The sequence below is a fragment of the Branchiostoma floridae genome, chromosome 2 (genome assembly GCF_000003815.2).
Source record: "Branchiostoma floridae strain S238N-H82 chromosome 2, Bfl_VNyyK, whole genome shotgun sequence".
In the NCBI taxonomy this organism is placed as follows: Eukaryota; Metazoa; Chordata; class Leptocardii; order Amphioxiformes; family Branchiostomatidae; genus Branchiostoma; species Branchiostoma floridae.
In genome coordinates this window covers 32,791,928-32,816,533 of record NC_049980.1, presented here as the reverse complement: position 1 = coordinate 32,816,533, position 24,606 = coordinate 32,791,928, and the positions used below count along the sequence as shown (strand labels likewise).

Genomic DNA, 24,606 nt, shown 5'->3' with positions numbered 1-24,606 from the left:
CTTCGTCTGAGGCAGGGTTGGATAAGTTTTCTATAATCACATGTCCTTTTGGGCGAGTACAAAAAATTTTACTTTTCGCTTGTTTTGGAATTTAATTAAAATTTTAAAATTCAAAATTAGCAGTGATCCGGGGAAAAACAAACAAAAAGACCATGACATGCAATCAGCGAGAAATTTATTGGGCAAGTGGGGTAGGACCTGAGCTTGTCCAATGGCACTTTCACTTGCCCTGGACAATCAGACTATTGGACTTGTCCATACCCGTGAAGGGCCATTGGAAAATGATGATGTTACTTATGTTACAACAGGTTTTACTGAGGATAACTTAAATGTCAGACTACTGTTCAATCATAGATAAAGAGTATTTGTGTGTGATTTGTTTACGGATTCATTTGGATTGTATGTTTTGCGGATCTATTTGGACTTTAATCAAGTAAATGTGCATCTACATTCTGTCCTAGTCTGACCCTTACCTCTTCTGCTGCTATGAACTTTCATGAATAAATACAGGCTGAGACAAACAAACAAATCCATGTTCCTTTAAGAGACTCTTAAAGTAATGGGAACGGCCAAAATGAACAGACTTGAATCATGTAGCAGTTTCTATCATGTATTTTGTATGTATGTAAATTGTGTATACAGACTTATAGGACTTATAAGGACTCTAAACGATGTAAACTGTATCTCTGTTATATACTTTGTCTGACCCTTGCCTCTTCCCTCATGACCTCAATGAAAAGCGGCCTGCAGGCCGATTTGAGCTTTCATCAATAAAGAAAGGTTCAAACAATTTGATGTAAGGCTGAACGTTTTTACTAAAAAATCAGCAGGCAATTGCTGTTTGAATGAAACGTTGGTGACCCTAGACTAGATACATTTAGTTGTCACTATATATACAAGAAAGTTTACTGTTATCTAGCTACATGACATTGTATGAAAATACATGAAGCTAGATAGTAGATAAACTGATGTTTGTTCTCCATGAGGTCAGAGTAGTACTGCACCCTTCTCTCCATCTGTTGCTTCTTGATGGATTGTTCTCTATATCAATTTAAGGGTGAATATTTGTCCCAAAGCATCACAGCCATTTGCTATCAGTGTTTGAGTAATAAGTTCATATCCTGGGACTATCAAACTCATGCTTAATAGCTACATGTAAATAGCAAAAAAGATGTGTATTATCTATACATTTGTAGTAGTAGTAGCAGCAGTAGTAGTAGTAGTAGTAGTAGTAATGATTAGCATCTATATTGAATGTAATAGTGAAAATTTGTCTCAAGTCAGAATCACTACAGCCATTGCTATCAGTGTTTGAGTAATAAGTTAGTATCCCTGGAATATATATATATATATATGTAGGATTCACTAGTTTACTATTAACCTAATGCTAACAGTAACATGTAGAAAGCATACGTTATCTATATCCATATAATACAATGGCGAACGCTTGTCCCAAAGAATAACTTCAGTCAGTTGGTCTCGGCATTTGAGCAAAAAGTTGATAACCTTTTCTTAAGGGATGTCAAGAAGCCGTGCTGAGACAAACACTGCTAAATCTGCCGGGTACACGGTGCGAAATTGGTCTTGAGCCCCGCGTCTAGCCTCAATTTTGCACAAAGCCCTGCCTCGCGCGGCTCCAATTCGCTGCACGGCCCAGTGACTCGGGCCTGCCCTTTTCCCGACAAATCTCCGACGCTGAGACTTTATAAACCTGACAGGTATGAATGCGAGATAGGGGGAGGGGTAATACGGACTATAGAAAACCAGTGGACCAGGTGAAATGCCATATTGAGCTGTAACTCGCGGGTCTCAATAAGGGATTGACATTTTCGAGAAGATTGACCCAAAACTTTCACCAGGATCCCCGAAGTCCCTATCTGGATGGTACAGGGGGATGGGCAGGCAGCACATATGCTGCATTACATGGCCTTGACTGAGCCGGCGTGCAGGATCATGAGAGAAGGGGGCGTTGCGTAAATCGTGTGATGTAGCGGCAACACCTTTTTTTCTTACCGCCTTTGTTGGTGACCATGAGCGTGCTTTGGTTGGTTGGCCTGGGGTGTAAGAAGAGTCCTATAACAGTACACTTAAAACTGCCCAGGGAGACCACTTAGGGGACCAATAAGGTCTGGTCTCCTTGGACAGGTGGTCACTATACACAGGATTCTTAATGCTTATTACCAGTCCCCCGACTGGTCTTCTTGGGCAGAATTGATTGTAAATGTATCTATACTGGACTCCTGTCAGACAATTTCCTATATAAACATTTAAGTCCCATGTATTCACGTGAGACTTGTATGACACAAACCAAATAAAAGGCTTACTCTTCAACACAAAACTGATGCACATGTATCTCTACAGGCCTACAAATCAACATGAGTATTTTAAGATGTCTGCAGGAAGCGTAGCCGTGATCTGTGTGAGGGGGGATTGGTCTGTGAAATCTCGGGGGACGATGGCTGGCGGAAGTGCAGCGTCCATGTAATAGCACGGGGAGGGTTGGGAAAGGTGACGTGGGCTCTGCTCCAGACGGGATCTACTTGGCTCCGGCGTAACCCGGCTTTATTGGGAGGGGGCCGAGGGATTGGGTTCCATCTTGGTCAAGGTCACACAGTTCTTTATCTGTGGTGGGTCGCTAGTCAGGCATCGTCGTGATGTAATGGTAGGATGTCAGGCCCAGATACTAGAGGTTCTGGGTTTGATTCTCCTGACACTTAAATGACTAAAGTTACTTCAGTCTTGGTCAAGGTTACACAGTTCTTTATCTATGATGGGTCGCTAGTCAGGCATCGTCGTGATGTAATGGTAGGATGTCAGGCCCAGATACTAGAGGTTCTGGGTTTGATTCTCCTGACACTTAAATGACTAAAGTTACTTCAGTCTTGGTCAAGGTTACACAGTTCTTTATCTATGATGGGTCGCTAGTCAGGCATCGTCGTGATGTAATGGTAGGATGTCAGGCCCAGATACTAGAGGTTCTGGGTTTGATTCTCCTGACACTTAAATGACTAAAGTAACTTCAGTCTTGGTCAAGGTTACGTAGTTCTTTATCTGTGGTGGGTCGCTAGTCAGGCATCGTCGTGATGTAATGGTAGGATGTCAGGCCCAGATACTAGAGGTTCTGGGTTTGATTCTCCTGACACTTAAATGACTAAAGTTACTTCAGTCTTGGTCAAGGTTACACAGTTCTTTATCTATGATGGGTCGCTAGTCAGGCATCGTCGTGATGTAATGGTAGGATGTCAGGCCCAGATACTAGAGGTTCTGGGTTTGATTCTCCTGACACTTAAATGACTAAAGTAACTTCAGTCTTGGTCAAGGTTACGTAGTTCTTTATCTGTGGTGGGTCGCTAGTCAGGCATCGTCGTGATGTAACGGTAGGATGTCAGGCCCAGATACGAGAGCTCCTGGGTTTGATTCTCCTGACACTTAAATGACTAAAGTTACTTCACTCTTGGTTAAGGTTAAGCAGTTCTTTATCTGTGATGGGTCGCTAGTCAGGCATCATCGTGATGTAATGGTAGGATGTCAGGCCCAGATACTAGAGGTTCTGGGTTTGATTCTCCTGACACTTAAATGACTAAAGTTACTTCACTCTTGGTCAAGGTTACACAGTTCTTTATCCTTGGTGGGTCGCTAGTCAGGCATCGTCGTGATGTAATGGTAGGATGTCAGGCCCAGATACTAGAGGTTCTGGGTTTGATTCTCCTGACACTTAAATGACTAAAGTAACTTCAGTCTTGGTCAAGGTTACACAGTTCTTTATCTACGATGGGTCGCTAGTCAGACATCGTCGTGATGTAACGGTAGGCTGTCCAGCCCAGATACTAGAGCTCCTGGGTTTGATTCTCCTGACACTTAAATGACTAAAGTTACTTCACTCTTGGTCAAGGTTACACAGTTCTTTATCTGTAATGGGTCGATAGTCAGGCAGAGTCATGTAATGATAGAATGTCGGGCCAAGACTCAAGAGCATCTGACGTTTCCAAAATCATATACAGTTGGGTAACTGCTTTTTGGCAAGACTCTAGAGGTCCTGGGTTTGGCTCTCCTGACACTTAACATGACTTTAGTCACTACATATCTTCGTATTTAGGCCAATACATATGTAATGCTCTAAAAAAGAGAGAATGTATTGTACTGTAACAGACCGACTTGTTTAACTTGTGTATTACACTATGTCAATACGCCTTTTGTGTTCACATTCCTGTACTATACATGTATGTAGTTATAGACCTCAGACGAGTATCATTGTATTAATTGACTTATTACTGTTGCCTTACAACTGTACCATGTACAAATGCAAGAAAGTTCATTCATTCATTCTTCACTCAGGTGAAAGTGAGTACCTAGCTTTGGTAAGGGATGTCCCTTGGATAGGACTCATTGTTAAATGGAGGTCCCATGTTTGAGGAAAGCCACTTGAAAGAACCTAACATGTTGATGGACGGTAGTTTCAAACTGCAACATTATATGAAAATATCAAAATTTGAAACCACTGTCCATTGACTTGATGTCCTTAAATACAAGTACATGGAATATCCCGCTTGTAGAAAATGCAGAAACTTTCGCGGTGGTTTAATGTTCACGGTTTTCGTGGTGGCGGCTTCACCGCTTAAAACCACCACGAACATTTTTCCATGGCAGTAAGAGACTACAGTGCATAGTGATCCCACTGCGAAAAGTCCTTTTTCCTGCTAACGCAAAATTAAATCCCCGCAAACTTAAATGCATTTACACAGTACAACGGATATAGGTTACCCCACAGATAAAGGTGAACTAGCACTACCAAGCACAACTCACCTCAGGCCATGATACTGCTTCAGCAGCTTTGCCAAGTCACCTGCACTAAACCCTGGGCAGGGGCACCTCTGCTTCTCCTAGAACCATCAATCAATCAATCAATCAATCAATCAATCAACCAATCAATCTCAATACAACAATTGAACACAAGGGAAAAGACATCACTGCTATCCTCGTAAACTCTGCTCAGGGTTATCTTGTTCTATCTACTAAAACATCACTGTTCTTAAGGTAATGATGATGCAGATGACAATGAGCAATAACTTAAGGTGAACTGAACCTTGAGCAGTTGATTGTTTTGGATGTAGAGGTTATATGCTTTGCATGAGCCACCCTTCATCGATATACATTGTAAAACCAGGCTCTTGACAAAATTTTCAAAACGAAAAATTAAAATGAAAAGCAGTTGAACCTCGGACTAGAAAGGATGCATGGCGCAAGCTGGTAGCACTATGCGGCTTTGCTGTATGGCTCAAGTGTTAAGCCAAGCAGACCAGGTCACCGCTATTCTTCTATTAAAATACCTTATGTCATCATCTAACTACGATATACTGGAAAAACTCTGTAAGCTCGTTTACGCATGTTTTAAGAAGAGAGAAGAAGCATGTAAACTGTACTATATGTATAGCTTTCCGATTACTTTCTATGTACCAAACTGACTGCATTTAGCCCTAATGGGGCATGAATATGCAATAAACGTCATTGTCATTATCATTGTCACTAAAAAAATACAGGCCTCAAACAACTTCAGATCGCCAAAGCTCATACCACAGCTTGGTCAGCATCCTCCTCCTCCAGGTGCCTGATGGTGATGGGTTCGAAGGCCTGCAGGTTTCTGCATCCTCCCTCCTCCGCCAGCACCTGCAGCTTCCGGGCCTCGTCCCTGCTCACCTGGGCGCCAGGAAACAAACAGTCCTAATGAGATGACACTTAGGCCACACCAATCTAATTTGTTGCTTCTCGGATTTTTAACGAGAAACATTGGACCAGCAGGTTGACAAAAAGTTTCGGATGGAGAGATCGAGGGGATTACTCTGCTGATACATCTCACCTGGACACCAGAAAACAAACAGTGGGGCAGTCTTAATAAGACTACACTTTCCTTAGGCCCAACCAATTTAATTTGTTGCTTCTCGGATTTATAAAGAAAAACATTGGACCAGCAAGTTGACAAAAAGTTTCGGATGGAGAGATCGAGGGGGTTACTCTGCTGATACATCTCACCTGGACACCAGAAAAGAAACAGTGGGGCAGTCTTAATAAGACTACACTTTCCTCAGGCCGCACCAATTCAATTTGTTGCTTTTCGGACTTTTTTTAGAACAAAATCTAACCAGCAGGTTGACAAAAAGTTTCGGATGGAGAGATCGAGGGGCTTACTCTGCTGATACATCTCACCTGGACACCAGAAAACAAACAGTGGGGCAGTCTTAATAAGACTACACTTTCCTTAGGCCACACCAATTTACTGTAAATGCAGAAACTTTCGCGGTGGATTAATGTTCACGGTTTTCGCGGCGGCCGCTTCCCCGCGAATTTAAAACCACCGCGAATATTTTTCCATAACAGTAAGAGATTACAGTGCATGACGCTTCCGCGAAATTAAATCCACCGCGAAAAGTCCATTTTCCCGCAACCGCGAAATTAAATCCCCGCGAACTTTAATGCATTTACAGTAATTTGTTGATTCTCAGATTTTTTTTAGAACAAAATTGAACCAGCAGATTGAAAAAAAAAGTTTGGGATGGAAATATTCAGGGGCTTACTCAAGTTACCACCTCATCTCTGCTCACCTGGGTGCCAGGAAACAAACAGCAGGACAGTCTTAATGAGAAGACACTTTCTTGACTTTCTTATTTTAGCAAATTGGCTACTGGGTCTAAAGATCTCAGAAGGAGGTACAGTAAGGAAAGAAATGAATTCCCTGCTGGCTTATCATATCAATTTCTCCTCCTCCTTAATTTTTTCTTAGACCTTTGTTGAATTTTAAAAGTTCTGTTTGGCAGGTGGCAAGATGGGCTTGTGGTTAGGATTGTTGACTTGGAATCTAAAGGTTCTTGGTTGGAATCCTCAGCAGATTCCAATGTTGTACCCTTGGGAAAGGCACTTCATACTGTGGATAAAGATGAACTGGTGTTACAGATTATGCAAAACAAACAAACAAACAAACAAACAAACCTTAGTCTGACACCTGAGATGCCCAGCTCCAGCTACCCTCTGCACGATGAGCTGGTCCACAGCAGACTGTGGCCGGTGGAGGGACGTGGCATGTTGGCACGTGGCACACTGTCGCGGACCCAGCAGGGCAAAACTGCAAGGCAGGTATACCCAACAATTAGAACTTTTACCATAATTCTAGAAAACCTTGAAAAAAACACATTCTATACTTAAATCACGAAACCAAATCATCTTTAAAACTATGAGACTAAGCCACTGCCTTCAAAGAGGACATCACATCCCCAGTTACCAGTAATGTATTTAGAAACATCAACAACTGTCGTGGTCCCAGCAGAGCAAAACTGATCAGAAGCAAAGAAGCAACCATTAGAGCAATCACCAACTTCAAAACACAAAAAATACATTTCTACATAAATCACGAAACCTGTCGGACTAAGTCACCGTCTTCAAAGAGCAACTCACATCCCCCCTTGGCAAGTAATGTAGCAGTAAATAGAAACATCAGAATGGATCCATAAACATTTTTTTAATTACTAGGTTTAAAAATGTTGGAGAATCGAACAGCTGATCTTTGACATTTTTGGTTGACATCGACAACTGTTCTTGGTAATGACGCTTCGGTTTATTTGTATATATTGTTTGTTGTCCTCTGGTTGTCTTACTGAATGTAACACGTTTCGTTTTTGTTATTTATGTAGTGGGCCCCCTTGGAAATCAACTTCAAATAAGTTGAAGGGGCTACCCACATGTCTGGAGATGAATAAATAAATAAAATCTAACAGTGACTTTTGTTCAGAGTAATAACTGTTACTACTTTACTGCATGCATGTCTAGTATGAAATGCAGAAAAAAATGACAGTGACTCAGGATGGAAATTTGCTACTTGGGACAGATAAAAATATTACCTCAATCGTCCCCAAAATCTGAAAATGTTGAAAATCTATTTTCTTAAGCTTAAAATGACACATTTAAGTAGAAAAATCAACAAAATGGGCTCCCAAAGAAAGAATTGGACAGAAAAAATTTAAAGCTGGAGACAGCACTGAAGTGACTTAACTCTGAGCATTGCATGAAAAATCAGAATTTTGGAGGTGATTTTCATTGTTAAATGTAGTGATATGAAGAAAAACTGTATTTTGAGCCATAAGCACACAACTTTGCATTTTTCTGACCAGCACGACTCGATATGGATTGGATTTTTTATCAGTAGCCCACTGGAAATGGCTGTTGCCTGTTGAGCTAATGCAGGTAACACCAGGGTGCTATTTTAGCTGTCAGTCAGCAGCAGGGGAGCCGACAGGGCATTTATTGAAGGTCCTTCAGCACCAGGGACAGCACTGGCAGGTGATCTCTAGGGGCAGTGTGCAACCTGAAATTTTGCATTTGGAACACCACTTTTCCGCCACCTACATGCATAAGCTATTATTTCTTGATGATCAGACTGGAAGAAAAGAAAATGGATAAGTACCAGTAGCTGATTCGATAGTAATAACTTGGAAGTGGGGCAACCTGAAATGTTGATGGCGCAACCTGACTTTTAACTCAGGTTGTCGCTTGGACAACCTGGCTGAAAAAAGTATTTCGAGCACGATATGGATTGTATTTTGTATCAGTATCTCACTGGAAATGGCTGTTGCCTGTTGAGCTAATGCAGGTAACACCAGGGTGCTATTTTAGCTGTCAGTCAGCAGCAGGGGAGCCGGCAGGGCAGTTATTGAAGGTCCTTCAGCACCAGGGACAGCACTGGTAGGTGATCTCTAGGGGCAGTGTGCAACCTGAAATTTTGCATTTGGAACACTAGTTTTCCACCACCTACCTGTAGCTGATTCGAAGAAAGTAATAACTTGGAAGTTGGGCAACCTGAAATGTTGATGGCGTAACATGGCTTTTGACTCAGCTTGTTGCCTGGACAACTTGGCTGAAAAAAGTACTTCGAGCACAATATGGATTGTATTTTCTATCAGTAATTCTCACTGTTAAGCTAATGCAGGTAACACCAGGGTGCTATTTTAGCTGTCAGTCAGCAGCAGGGGAGCCGGCAGAGCAGTTATTGAAGGTCCTTCAGCACCAGGGACAGCACTGGCAGGGTGATGTCATCAGGGGCAACTTTTCTGATTACAGAGGAATGAAGCCAGTGCTCAAAATACCTACTTGCACACTTGCAAACACAACCACATTTTGCTTGGCAAAAAGTTGATTCTAAACCCAGTTAGCACAGTTTGCAACCTGCAATTTTGCAGTTGGGACACCACTTTTCCCATCCTCTTGGAATCCCACAACTGATTCGAGTGTGCGAATAAAAAAAAAGTTTGGTAAAAAAAAAAAGTGTCTTCATTATGAAATCTAAGTGGTCTGGAAGGCTGAACAAATGACAAACACAGAGAATTGAATACCGAACAATGGATTCTCCATTTTTGTTTTCACAGTCTTCTTCTTTGACATTGGAATTGACGTTGACATAAGCATATGTTTCCCGATGTATTATTCTTCTGATCCACGGCATGTATGTGCTCCTTTCACAGCAGCTTTGCAGTTTGAGTTGGAAGAAAGTTTAGCTTTGTACCAAGACACAAAATTTGATGATTGATGGTAATTACTATAACATAAATACTTTAATTTGGGGAAATCTTACAATCATTCAAATATTTAGAGATAGTATATCAGTTCAGTTCAGTTCAGTACTTAAAATACAGAGGAATAAGGAGCCATGTGACTCTAAGCTCAAACATGGTAATCATCTATATTTGGGAACTCAAGGTTAATTACAAGGGAACACAAAAATATGGTGTACTGTATTAGCATTAGGCCATGTTGATTTGATTACATGGATGGGAATCCCAAAACTGACGCCTTCCTTATGAAATCTAAGTGGTCTAGAAGGTTGAACAAATGACAAACAGTATTGAATACTGAACAATTGTTTCTTCATTTATGTTTTCACAGTCTTCTTCCTTGACATTGGAATTGACGTTTATATTAGAATGTTTCCCAATATATCCATCTTTTAACATATGGCATTATATTTGCTCCTTTAACAGCTGCTTTGTACGATTCAAAGCATGGTTGAAAACTTTTAATTTTTGGAAATGGCCGAAAAAATGATGTGCGCGCTAATGTCATCCATATAATCAAATCAACATGGCCCTACTGGGGGTTTGACTTGTGGTAGACCTTCCCAGATAATACTGCATTGAAGACACGGCATGCCCTCTCCTTCTCCGCCGGCCTTGAGATTAATATTATGCATGCAATTATCCCACGACAAATTAAAAGCCCCTCCTGCCGCGGGGATCAATCTGCGGGTGACAAACTTCCCTCGCCAAATGGCAGGGTGACATTTCATAAAGAGTGCCCGAAAATGGAGCCACTGATACGTCTGGCGGCGGGCCGTAATTAGACGGCGTGTCATTCTTCCCGCCGACCCCGGAGTGTAACTTTCGGGCACCCAATTCTGCCCAGTCAAACGAGGAGCGTCCCACGCCAGCGCGACGGCTGCCCCCTGGTCCTTTGATATTTACAGCGGGGAACTCAGGGGCTCAGGGGTCACTTGCAAATGCGGTGGCACCGCGGATGTGGCAAAGATGGAGTGCAAATTTATAAATAGTGACCTTTCTGATGCTGTCTGCACAATTAAGTGCCGCAGAGCACAGCGGCATCACTCACACACTCACAACCCGCTTGCTCCTAAGAGCGTGGCGCCTCGACATCTTCTCCAGAATGACCTGTCCTGGGCAGCCTGCCAGGCAGTGGGGAGGTCCATGTTCACAGCTGCCAGGTCTGATGTTAGCTGGTCCAGCCATTTCATGCGGGGCCTCCCTCTTGGCCTTCTCCACCTTGGGGTCGGTTCAAGGATGAGCCTGGCTGGTTCGGACAGAGGTGACGACCTAGCAAGATGGCCAAAAATCCGTAGTCTGGCAGACCTGATCAGTTGAGATATGGGGGGTTGCTTCGTCATCTGACGCACTGTGGCATTTGGGACAAAGTCATACCAGTGCAGCCCAAGGATGCGACGTAGGCACTTTGTGTCGAAAGCGTCAAGATGTTGCTCCCAGGACGCAGTTAGTGTCCATGCCTCAGATCCATAGAGCAAGATGGAAAGAACTAAGCTATTATAGAGATTGAGTTTCGTTTGGAGGGAGAGTTGTTTATTTGACCAGATGTTTGCCAGGTTTGCCATAGCCGCAGCCGCCCGACCGATGCGTACCTGTATGTCTGCAATGCACCTGCAGTCCGAGGTGATGGTGCTTCCCAGGTAGCTGAATTTGTTGACAGCTTCCACTTCCTGGCCGTTGATAACCTGGTTTTCTGGGGGAGGTTGGTAATCACACAGGCTTTGTACCTTGGTCTTTTGCCAGCTAATCATAAGACCAAGTGGCTTTGTTGCTGCATCCATGTGCTGGAGTGCTATACTGAGAGTTTCCAGCAGCTCTGCCAGGAGAGCTACATCATCGGCATAGTCAAGGTCTGTGATCCTAACCCTGCCATAATTGGCACCGCAGGAACTCTGGGTCACAGTCCTATCCATGACGTAGTCGATTGCTGTGTTAAAGATGGTGGGCGCAAGCACGCACCCTTGTCTTACCCCACTGTTAATTTCAAAAACATCAGACGTTTGGCCATTCACCCTCACACACGAGACCGTATCTGAGTACAAGGAAGAGAGAAGACCCAGGAGTTTGGACGGAACGCCAAGGATTTTCAGGATTTTCCACAGTGCAGCTCTGTCCACAGAGTCGAAGGCCTGTTTAAGGTCGACGTACGTTGCATAGAGTGGTTCTCTATACTCCCTCCTTAACTCTGCCAGGATCCTGAGAGTAAGAATTCTGTCCACCGTAGACCGACCTGGGGTGAAACCGCTCTGTTCCTGGCGTTGTTTCTGAAGGAGTAGGGGGCGTAGTCTTGCCAGGAGGATATGGGCAAGGACCTTTCCTGGTACACTGAGCAGAGTGATTCCTCTATAGTTGCCGCAGTTATCCTTGGGCCCCTTCTTCCAGAATGGGAGGATAACACCAAGGCGCCAGTCTGTAGGGATGTTCCCGGTTCGCCAAATGCTGACGATTAGTGCGTGCAGCCAGGCAACTACAGCTGGGCCTCCCTTCAGCAGCAACTCTGGTGGGATACCATCTGCACCGGCAGCACGGCCTGGCTTGAGCTTTCCAATGGCTTTCTCAACTTCATCTAGGGACGGAGGGTCTACGGAGATGGAGTCATCCTCCACTGCCATTGAAGCCATGGCATCCAGCTCATTACATGGAGGTGGTGGGGGACGGTTCAGTAGGGTTGAAAAGTGTTCCCTCCACCTCTCTAGCTGTTGTTCTGGTGTCTCCAGGTCCGACCCATCCAGGGCCTTTACATTGGCTGTGGGTGGGGTGGTCTTCCCAGAAAGAGTCCTGAGAGTTTTGTACAGGACAGACTGGTTGCCAGCTCGTGCTGCTGCTTCGGCCTCCTTGGCAGTATTTTCCAACCAGTTTTGTTTGTCCCTCTGTAAGAGTTTGTTGCGGCTGCCATTGAGGCGTCTATATTCACTGATGTCACCATTGAGTCTAGCTTGCCTCCTTAGCTCTACCACCTTGAGTGTCTCCATAGATAGGAAAGCTCTCTTCTTTCTGGATCTTGTAAATCCCACTGTCTTTGTGGCAGCTTCCGTCAGGTTGTGTTTGAAGCCATCCCATATTTTAGCAGGATCCCCGTGGTCCTCATCGCTGATGTCCAGCAGTGCTTCAAAGCGGTTGTGCAGTTCAAGTTGGAAGTCAGCAGAGACATCAGGAGACTGTAGTCTTGCGATGTCAAATTTACGTTGTTGAGCAGACTTTGGGTCCTTTTGAAGGTAGAGGGCAACTGTCATGGAGAGTAGCCTGTGATCCGCGTTCCCGAACTGCGCACTACGGTAGACACGACAGTTGGAGGAGGTATGCCAGCGCGAGTTAGTCAGAATGTGGTCCACCTCTTTGGTAGTGTGGCCATCATTGCTGATCCAGGACATACAGTGGATTTGCTTGTGGGGGAAGAAGGAGCGTTCTGTACGCAGGCGATGACAGGCACAGAATTCCAGAAGCCGGCTGCCATTGTCATTGCGTGAACCCGTTCCATACGGCCCAAGGGAGCTTTCATAACCAGTGGTGTTGGTGCCTGTAGTAGCATTAAAGTCACCTAATACCCAGATGATGTCATGCCTAGAAATGTTGGCCACCAGCGCTGAGAGTTTGGAATAGAAATCATCCTTTTCCTCCGCTGGAGCCACATCGGTGGGTGCATAAGCCACGATGATGGAGATCATGCCATGACGGTGCCTTAAACGGGCTAGAAGAAGACGGTTGTTTATTGGTTTCCAGAAGCTGAGGGCCTTGTGGGCTGAAGGGGCCAGGGCAAGTGCCACACCTTGGCGATGCAGGCCATCTTCCCTGCCAGACCAGAGGTAAGTGTAGTCATTGGCTCGACAAGAGCCTGATCCAGGCCACCTCACCTCAGTTAGTCCCGCAACTGTGATGTCAAGACGGGCAAGTTCGTTGGCCACTAGGAGGGCTGATCCCTCTTGCTTCATTGAGAGAACGTTCCATGTTGCTATTCGCAGACTAGTTTCATTAAGCCTCTTGCGGAATCGTAAGTCCATTCGGTCCGGGGTCAAAGTTCCATTAAGGTCAGTCCTGGTTAAGTTTTGTCGAGGATTCGTCGCTAGCGATTTTTATGTGGTGGGTAGCTGGCCCTACGCACAACCCCTCCTGCATTTGTAGACCGCCCATAGGGGACTGAGGCGGTGCAGGTGCTGTTAGCCAGCAACAGCTACCCTGGAATCCGTCCCACCATGGTTGAACCTGCCAGGAGTAGGTGGGGCCTTGCAGGACTACGCCTGATGGCACACCACACTACTCCCGGTGGTATCGCAAACCAGGGTCATTGCTGCGGCCGTTGCCCGGGGGATACCGACTAGGAGGTTAGCACACTGTCTTAATCCCCCACACAGCGGCATACATCTTCTTTAAAAAAAAAGTCTTAAAAAACGTGATGTACCTGCCCCAAGTGCAGCGGAGGTGTCTGACTTTGAGTTAAAAGGGTCCTGCTAAAGATCAAACATGCGAGAGCCTCGGAACCGGCGTGGGTCCCGGGTCAGCGACCATCCCCTCGCGGTGCCGTCCCTCTCTCTCTCTCTCGACACTTTCGGGAGGTGGTTAAAGTTTTAATTTTCTGCCGAATGGCTACGGACAAGATCAACATGTATCAAGACGCTCCGTGATTATGCAGATGGCTTTTCTCCCCCGGTGGGCCGGGGATTTCCCCGGCGACACCGCCGCGACCCCTCTGCTCAGGCATGCCAGTGGCAATTCATGACATTTCCAGGGACTTTTTTTGTCGCGCTGCGTCTCAACGGGGTGCCGCATTCTTAAATGTCACCTGGAAAGTGCTCCATCAATAAGGATTTAAAAAAAAAAGAGAGAAAAGAGGTGCCCAGAGGCAAACCGTGAGAGAGACGAATTTGACAATTTTGCGGGCACTGCTATTGGATCAATAATGATAAATAAGTAATACTGGGTTGTTGGGGAAAATGATACTGCGAGCCCACTAATGAAGCCAGGGTGCCTCTCCATGTAATCATCCCACTCAACAGGAGCCTCACGTTACCACACGGGTCAAGACAAAGTGCGAAATAAAATTAAACAGCGAAGGTCTCAGAAATGCTGATCAATACCATTTTTCAGCTATGATAGAGAAACCCTGACAGATTCGGGCAAATACTAAGGAGGTAGCGACCTTTGGAAGGACTTGGAAATTAGATCGCGGCCTGAATTTATGACCTCTGTTTGCTCCAGTTTTGCGGACAATGTGAGCTGTGAGGTAAGTTCATCACCGACTAGGAATGGACGTCCATTGGTAACATAAGGCCAAACCTGTTCGTAATGGCCAATGTGATCACTTCTTGGTGACCCCATAGACAACATGTATTTTTCTCATGGACACAAGCATTATCAGGGTTGGACAAGTTTTCTGAAATTAACTTGTCCTATGGGGCAAGCACAAAAAAAATCTACTCGCCCAAACCAACTTTTCACTTGCCCGATAGTAAAATAACATTTTTCAATTAAACATTTAATATTGGCTCTATTTTTGTGCTTGATGACATGACTGTGTAAAGTGACAAGTATATCAAAATCTCACTCATGGAAAAATCTTACTCGCCCGATTGGGCAAGTGGGATAGGACATGAACTTGCCCGATCAACACTTTTACTTGCCCAGGACCATCGGGCTGTGGACTAGTCCAACCCTGGCATTCATTACGAATCCTGTCTATAATGACTACCTGTCCACATAGAACAGATTTATTAGTCCTCTGGGTGGACTTCTTGGGCAGTTTTGACTGTACAGAAACTGTCAAGACCTATGCATCAGAGACGGTGGTATATGGAAATATATGTTAAGGCCACACCAATTCAATTTCTTGGTTCACGGATTTTTTCATAAAAAGTATGGAGCGATAGGGCGAAATAAAAATTGTAAAATGGTTGGGGTAAAGGTAACGGCTAATCCAAAACATAAAGAAAAAAAGTTTTCAGCTTGAAAAAAGTACAAAAACACTATTATTGTACAGTAACAGCACCTGTACCCACACTTTAAGGAGCTTATAATATAAAGGCCAATTTGCTACACCAGAAAGTTGGTGAAAGGTTTCATTAATGGTGAAAATTTGCTGAGTGGTAATTTTTATTTTTATATTTTTTTTCCAAAAAATAGGAGCGAGCGAATCCGTGAACCAAGAAATTAAATTGGTGTGGCCTAAGGAAATAAAATGTTACAAATAGCATGATTTCCAAACTTTTCATTTAGATTATCAACATGAGTTTGGGGGGAAAGTATGTACCTTGGTGCAAACAGATCCAGGGAGTGAACAGATCCAGATGCAAGATTTCACCATTGAGCCTTTTGTTTTCATGATAATCTCTTGCACAAGCTTTTTATATAAAAATATCTGCAAACCAACAAGTCAAACTGGAGTGGCCTCAACATGCTAAGCTGCTTATCATGTGATAACTCTCAACCAATCAAATGGCTAATTTCATAAAGACCGATTATCATACATATTAGCTGCACCCTAATTATAATGTTTCTTTGGGTATTAAGACCATCATAAGTCAGAAAAATCCATTTGGTTTGCAACCTTTTGAGTTTTATAAATTATGGACAAATATAGTGTCAAGGTATACCTACATCAGCTTAGTGTAACAAGATATTACAGTTGACTTACTAATAGTTATGTCACTCTGCCTTTGCCATTTGTTAAGTAGAATTTTTTTTAACAACTTGTACTTGTACTTTTTGTAACAATTTTGCACCATACAGTTTACTGTGCAGAAATCACTGAACAAAGCGTCTTTACCAAAATCAAAACATGCACTGGTGACCAGTGTTGCTGTGTCCTCGGGATAACAATTCCACAGAATAACGTATGCAGCTGAGGTCACCAGAGAACAATACCCCTGCTTGTCCCCACTCAGGGCATGTATTGTCACGGGCAGTCGTTATAATTCTGCCGATGAATTGAAGCACCACATGCGGCAGGCCTTCATTCATCAGACTACTGCGTGTCGCGGTGCGAACTGTTTCTCCTACTCCAGTCTCACAGTTTCCACGGATGGGATTTGATTTTCGGATCAATACGGCGTCCCTCAAATGGTCTTAATCAGAATAATTATTACTTTCCTGATAGAAGTTCCGGATCCGATCCGGGGTAGGTACCGTAATTAAACATACGGTCAGGAAGTTGGTAGAGTTAATGAGACAGGAGTGTGGACATAGGGCGCCGTGTCGGCCGTCGGCTCGTGGCCGTTTGTACGAGCCTTTGATGAACGACACCCCCGTTCTGCGACAGTGTAGCCATCTGTATTGACTACGCCATTACATCTTGTACTATCAAACTTTCAGCGTTATGAATAATACGACATGCGGCGGACATCCATCGACGGGGAAATGCCCCGCTCGGCGCGCCGGGCAGGCATTACGCATGCGAGACGGACGGTCCCGATGGTGCCGCGCTACAAGGAAAAATCATATTAAATACCGAGATAAGGCCGCGCGTCAGAAAGGTCGCCTGCCTGGGGACCCATGCTCATTGTTTCATGATGGCGGACACGGGTGAGCGATGGGAACGGGGTGTAAATATTTTCCTTCGCAGCCCTGACCGATGAATAAAAGATATACTGCTTATTCCCCTGTAATTGGCAGGACACTGGCTGGAGCAGTAACAAATTCACCTGCATAATGCAGGATTGCTGATGTACGGTCAGCTGGTACTACCTGCCTAAATCATACTCCTGTCTAGGAAGGCCTGCAGCAAGTGTTTTCACAGCCATATACGGGCTGAAATCGCAGTACAGAAAAGGAAGCCGTCACTAATACTTTCATTTTGTTTCATATCACAAAAATTAAGGTGAAGAATATATTGTAATACAGTAACTGAAATGTTGTTTTTATTCCAGTGAAGAATTTCATTAGGTTGGTTGGTGAATTTCTTAATTCACAACTACATATTATTTACATTTGTATCTACAAGAGCCGATGGTTTAAAACTGGTACCTCTCTTGGGGCAATAATGATATCTGTATGTGATTGTTGTAGTATAGAACTATTAGTGATACAGTTTGCTTCTATTGTCACTTGTCTTTCCAGAGGGTTAGACCTAGTAAGTAAATGGTTGACAAATGATTTTGTGTGAAACTACATTTGTACAATGTACTAGTAGCAAATCTGTCACTAGTACTTTCATGCTAATATCCAATTACAAATGTACATCTGTTGAGAATACATGTAATTTTTCCAGACTGCTACCTACATGGTTCACACAGTTTATTGTTTGTGAAATAACTTGCAGCAAAAGAAACATGTAAGGATGCTGTCACTTATACTTTCATTCCATACAAATGCAACTGTTACAGTACAACTGTGAAAAATTACATGAAATGGTTGTTTCAATTTTCTGCTAAAAATAAATCCAAGTGTACTTTGCTGTATATTTCGGTTTTTACATCATATACAAATGCATATAATAATTAATATACTTTAATTTTTATCATCTAATTTTGCTGATTAATGAATATCGTATCACCAATAGAGATCTGAAATAAACCAGAACCAAACGAAACGAAAGATTTTAGAAAACATTTTGTCTCTACTATCTTTCCAGAGTCTTGTGTAAAGCAAAATATTTATTCTATGCGAAGAAAACATGTACAAACATGTACACTGTAACATGTACTACATGTATGTAAACTGACAATATGAGACTAGTACAGTATACATGTATGCTGCCAGCCTGTTCATAAGAACTCCATTATTTAGGTATGTATGATGGATCTTGTAACAAGTGAACGCATGATGTACAAACACCATGTTGTCTATTTAACCTTCCCGCTGTGGAGGTCACTGACATATCGACACCCAAATTTGTATGTGTTAGGACTGAAGTTACCATGGAGAGAGCTGGTGCAAGGTAGGAGTACTGTAGTAAAGGTACTGCACTTGCGTCAAGCATGTGTCACTGCGGGGTTCGTCAACTGCATCACTGATTTGTTGTTTTCTCAGATTTTTTATAATTCAGATATTGCGTGATGTAAATGTATGACTTAGAAGACAACAAAAATACACAAAAAGTCAGAAAATCCGTTCTTTATCTCTGAAATTTGTTTAATATCCTTTGAACCCCGCAGTGACGCAAGCTAGACGCAAGTGCAGTGAGAGTGCAACTTAAGGGTCCTGTTCAGGGGTGGGTACCGGAACAGAAAATTCAGCTGCAGGTACGCTCCAGGTCCAGAGGATCAGGTACCTGTCTGAGTGTGAAAACTTCTGAACCAGAGGAATAATCAAAACAATGGTCAATTTTGTACTTTAAGGATTCTGTTTGGTGGAGTATCTGACTTATGCAGGCATTTTAAAATCCTATCTTCTGGTAAACAACACTAACTTAGACCAAATTTGATTGTAGGAACTTCTTAAAAATGACTATCAACTCTCCTCTACTTCGCTCTTGTTACCAGTGGATCGGGAAGCCCCAAAATGCGTGAACAACTGCCAGTATAATCTATTCATTTTCTGATCAGTCCGAAACCCAGTCCGCTGATTTTTTCCAGGTCTGGTCCAACAAGAAAAAAAGGTCCATCCCTATAGTTCTGTTGCATATGACATAGTACATGTTTGATCCCAAACATCACTAACTAAAGGCTTTATTGGGATAGTCAGTCATGTGTGCTGCAAAGTGTAGCTATCCTGTATGTTAAAAATTGCTCTTTTCTGCTGGCAGGTATGCAAGTACAAGTTGTTTGTTTGTAAACGACCGTACGGATATGTTTGATGCAAAGCCCCGCAAGCTCACTCATTCATTTGCTACCCGCCTCGTCTTCACATAATGAAATTATTTCCTTGCTCGTGGACTCGAACAGCATAGTACCTCTTAGTGGCATTATGTAAATATCATCTTCTCAATGTGCCGTTTTTAATCTTTAATTGTACTCTGTTTGTTTCTATGAGCCACAGGCCTGATGCAAATAAATTAAAAAAAAAGAAGAAAAGGCTGGCATTCAGGGTGACCTCAATACAGCAATAGTACCCGGTGAGGCCACAGGACTGTAAGGGTTTGAACGACTCATATCGGGAAGGACCCCTACTATGGGTGCATTCTTTAACATGCTTGAGATGTTAGGGCTCGAAATACCACCTGCATATGCAGGTTATTGCAGGCAAAATTGGAGCTGTGCAGGTATTTGTGATATCTACCTGCACCTAACCTGCACTGGTCCATGTACTGGGTTTTATACATATTATGATGTAGGTGTATAGGGATTGTTATCAGCTGCATTGACTGTTACCACCTATGAAGTATAAAAGAAAAAATAGCAATGGTTCCTGAACAATTTTAGTATGATCCATATTTCCTAAATTCAGAGTGGTGCAGGTAAAATTTGTCTGGTGCAGGTAATTTTCAATGTTACCTGCACCAGTGCAGGTATGCAGAAAAGAGTATTTTGAGCCCTGGATGTGGTAGAGGCAAGCACTGTGTTTTGGTCCTCCTGATGCCGGGAATGTCACCCTTCAGGCAACGTTCCTGACACCGGTCCCTGGAGCCAGTCCTTATCATTTGCCTCGTCATCTCAAACCTGTGCACGGCTTTGTTTTGCTCGACCTCTGACCTCGCGTCCGCTCCTTCGAGCATTGGGTGTCTGACGGCTCCGGGTTTCCCAGGCATTCCCTGGCACCCGCACTCCTCCTTCCCTTGTGTTTAAGATTATCAGAACTATCTTTAAGGCCATCACTGGAAACAACAGAGACTGAGCTCTCCCAGGACGTCTGAGACATTCTTGGAAGTCGCAAGACCTTGACTTCTCTCACACAAGAACGTGAGAACGGAAACAAGAGCAGGTCTGCGACAACGGGGAGTCATACATTTCTGACAGCTAGGAAATCTAATGGAAGACTTAGTTGCCTTATTAGCAAACACACACACAAACAAACAAACAAACACATGTGTGGGAAAAATTGATGCTTAAAGCAAGTTCAAAATTAAAGTTATACTGGACTTTGAGAAGTGCCCTTTTTCAGTACATTAGTATTGTAAAAAAAATGAGTTATTACTTTTTTGGCCTGCGTGCATGTGTGCTTGCAAAATATCTGCAATGGGGTTCGAACTCTCAACTGCCTGTTCCAACTCTGTTACCATGCCATTTTGATACAAAACAGAAGCTTTAATGACACAAAAAAGACACAGTGACTCCTGTGGTCAACTATACGGCATTAGGCTACAAAATAGAGCAACAAAACAACCTTAAAATTGCACTTACTAAACAATACATGTATAGGATAACAAACTTGAATCCTTTAATCTTTATACAATCAGGTGGGGCTAAACAAGAGTGTCATTATCTTTTCTGATAACAACGCAATCTTGGTATTCAGCTATCTTAGCATTATGAGAGATAATGATGTAGTAAAATCTACTTTTGGTATCTTGAAATCTTTTGTGCATAGACACAGGAATGTGAAAAATGCATTACAAAAGTCATCAGATCCTGACTTGAGCATTCCAAAGTGAAATTCACTTGTCAAGGACCATGTGACTAGGAGCCAATCAGAACTCTTACCTACATTTATAGGCAAATTATATTCAATTTAGGCCAATACCTCCACGAAAGCAAACACATTGAGCAAATGGAGCTAGAATACCATGATACCAGGCTACCTTGTCATACCATGTGATATTTTGTTCTCCAGACAACCTCTGCATGTATCGGCCACCCAGGCGTCTGAAGATATCAAATAACAATAAATGAATAAAATGTAGGCTTCCCAATGAAAGAACCAGAGGGCCGAGTAGAACAACATCCCGACTCCCGGGATTCGAACCTGTGCCAAATCCGGGCGGCCGGATCACAAATCCAACGTGCAAACCACAATGCCAATAGCTCAGAGCTGTTGGCGTGGTCAGTTTGGCAGCGCTTGAACCCCAACGTAACACTACTCTCCCTTTTCTTTTCAAGATTCGTCCTAGAATCTCCAAGTTCGATACCACTGAGTGGCACATCTCTAACCTGTATTCAGCAGGGGAATATTGTGGACAATTGGCCAAAGGCACCCTGTCACCCGGAATTACCACTACGCTACCAACTGAAATGCCTTTAATATTTATGAAAACTTTTCAGACATGTTGTGGAACACTGAAAAAGCACCACAACCTGCTGTAAAGTTATATCCTTAAATTAATGTAACTACCTGACAGTGAAAGGATTTCAAAGTTATTGCCATATCATTTGACATTTTTTTCTCTTGATAATTTAAAAAAAAAAAACTCAATGTGGGTGGATCAAACCTTTCTGTTCCATTTCACACACTGGTTGTATATAAAACTGGTGTGTTGCACCTAAAGTTTATGCTATACAAAACAGAACAAAACCTCAGCATATTCACACACATTTCCATATTCCAATTTTCACCGGGGGGACATAGTGGACATGGCCAGGGGGGCCCTGTCACTCTGAATTACCAAGTTGCCCACCAAAATGCCTTTTTTTTCTTTTCAAAACGGACAAGTCATAAAACCCTTTGACATGTTGATGAACACTGTCTTCATTTTGAAGCGTCCTTGTCTCTACATCTAAAGTAGCCTCTGCCTTTTTATCTGGACGCTGCCGTCCATACCCGCACAGCCAGGGGCAGTCTGCCCGTTTGCTCCGGCCTCCTTTGTCCGGGCTTGACCATTAGTGTGCGGTGGCTGATAAGTTGCGCCCAGCTCATACAAGAGAGGGCCTCCTTTCCAGGTAGCTTACGAGTCCACATTCAATACGTCCGTCCAGTAGACAGTGAGACCTTTATCTTTTATTATATGTTCAAATTTATCTGATCCAACTTGTCTTATGAAAAAAAAGCTCATTTATCTGACACTGTAATACTGTCTGCAGAAGTCCACAGTGGTTTGCAGAGCCATCAATGTTAATTTTAAGAATCACTTCATACAAACTTCTACTCCTGAATGTCCCTGTAGCCCAGGTGGTAATGCAACCTACGCTATGGATCAAATTCCGTGGATCCGCGGGTGGGGCTTAGATCTGTCGGACCAAACTCTGACATGTTGTAAAGGATTTTTCGTCATTAGCCCGTTTATATGTAAATCTGTAATTTGCCTAAGCCAATGATTTTAAGTATAAAAGTACTGCTATACATACTGCTTTATATACTGCTGTGGCTGCTATATACTTTTTGTCAGATCATATTGATTGAATAAACCATTCATTCATTCATTCACTCACACACTCACTCATTCATTTATTCATTCAGGCATAAGACTCAAGCGTCAAACCTCCATCAATGAAAAAGTGTCATGCCTTGTTTGTACCTGAGGCTGGTTGCTTCACCTTTACATGCACCTTTACTGTGGAAGGGGATCTAAAATCAAGGACTTCAGAAGTAACTTCATACAAGGATGAAAACTTTGTGAACGTTTGGAAGCTAATTTTGAAAACATTTTGTCTTAGAATCCCTACCAATGAAACCTTTACTGCAGAGGGTGATCTTAAATCCTGGACTTCAGGAGTAACTTTATACTAAAACCATAACATGGCAAAAGTTGTGAAACTATCAATTTTAGAAACATTTCATACTTGGAAATCCTACAAATGAATCCTTTACTGAAGAGGTGATCTAAATTTCTGGACTTCAGAAGGAACTTTGCACAAGGACGAAAACTTTGCAAAAGTTTTGAAGCTAATTTTAGGAACATTCTGCCCCTAAGATGTTGGATGGCCTGTCAGCCCAGGGTCCCCTGGCTGCCTCCCCTGTCAGACTCACCTATAGACCACAGGGCAGCACCGCTAAAATAGGACGACGCCACTGCCACTGGCCATCCATTTTCACGTCAGCTTCCTGCCCAGGCCATTAGCAGCCCGGTGGCCCCTGGACGTAGTTTGTAAGTGGCATATTTGTCATTATTACATACAACCTTGTACATGTACCTACACAGGCAGACCCATGCAAGGACTGGAGAACAAAGTTTGTTGTAGGTAACCAAGTTACGACGGTCAGTATTGCCCAGAGGAATTGGTGACAGCGTAAGTGACATACATGTATTTGTCATTATTACAACCTTGTACCTACACAGGCAGACCCATGCAAGGACTGGAGAACAAAGTTTGTTGTAGATAACCAAGTGGTGATCTAATTTTTTCAAACTGACAGTCATACAATGTAGATCAGTGTTGGCCAGGAAATTGGTGACAAAGTTTGTTGTAGATAACCAACTGTTTATATATCAAACCGACAGTCAGTGTTGCACAGAGGAAGGTGACAGACAGTTACAGAAACGTTGGCTAGGTAACGCCAGTTCACCTTTATCCGTTGGGTAACCTATATCCGTTGTTTTTCAAAACAGCGCATTCAGTGATATCCAGTCGACGGACGGTGGTTTCAAATTGTTATATTTTCAAAATATAGCAGTTTGAACTCACATTTTGTCGGCATGATAGGCATAAATACCCTGCTTTAGAAAACAACGAATATAGGTTACCCCGCGGATCTAGCGTTATAAAATCTCAGGTTGTAAACAAAGCATTTTGCTATAATCCTCTGATTTGCCATTTCATTTAATTTCATTTCAACCTCATGAAATCATTCACAGACCCAAGCAAGTACTGTGTGGCAATGTTGAAGACCATGCTGAACAAGTATTATTGCAAATGAACTATGTCCCTTCAGAATACTTGAATCTGATGACATTCACACCCCGATACTGTGTCTACTAAGAACACATGGCTTTGATTATATGGATGATTAATATATAGATTTCAAAAAAAGTATTAAAACATACTGTAAAGTGTACAAAGCAGCTGCAAAATCAACAACTATATGGCCTGAATAGAATCGAAAAAACATGTACAAAAACATGTATGTCATGCATGTAGACGAGGGCCAATTGAAAGTCAGTCCCAAAGTCAAAGAGAAAGATCAACTGAGGAATCGGTATCTTCTGTGTATTCAGTCATTTGTTCAACCTTCCTGACCACTTAGATCTCATAAGGAATGAATGAAGGCAACTTCTTGGGGGGGCCAAACTTTTTTTTCTGTTTTTATAATGCATGCTCACACCAGTTTTTGGGTT

General features: G+C 43.0%; 1 protein-coding gene across 4 annotated transcripts in view; it reads right to left on the bottom strand.

Annotated features, from left to right (window-relative positions):
* LOC118409294 (zinc finger protein basonuclin-2-like) overlaps positions 1-24,606 on the bottom strand; it is a 144,377-nt gene that overhangs the window by 54,328 nt on the left and 65,443 nt on the right. For all 4 annotated transcript variants that reach the window (XM_035810209.1, XM_035810207.1, XM_035810208.1 and 1 more), the window contains exons 6-8: positions 6,982-7,114; positions 5,572-5,694; positions 4,804-4,880 (exon numbers count right to left, since the gene is read on the bottom strand). In XM_035810209.1, the coding sequence (XP_035666102.1) occupies positions 4,804-4,880; positions 5,572-5,694; positions 6,982-7,114 (333 nt within the window). The remainder of the gene's footprint in view (positions 1-4,803; positions 4,881-5,571; positions 5,695-6,981; positions 7,115-24,606) is intronic.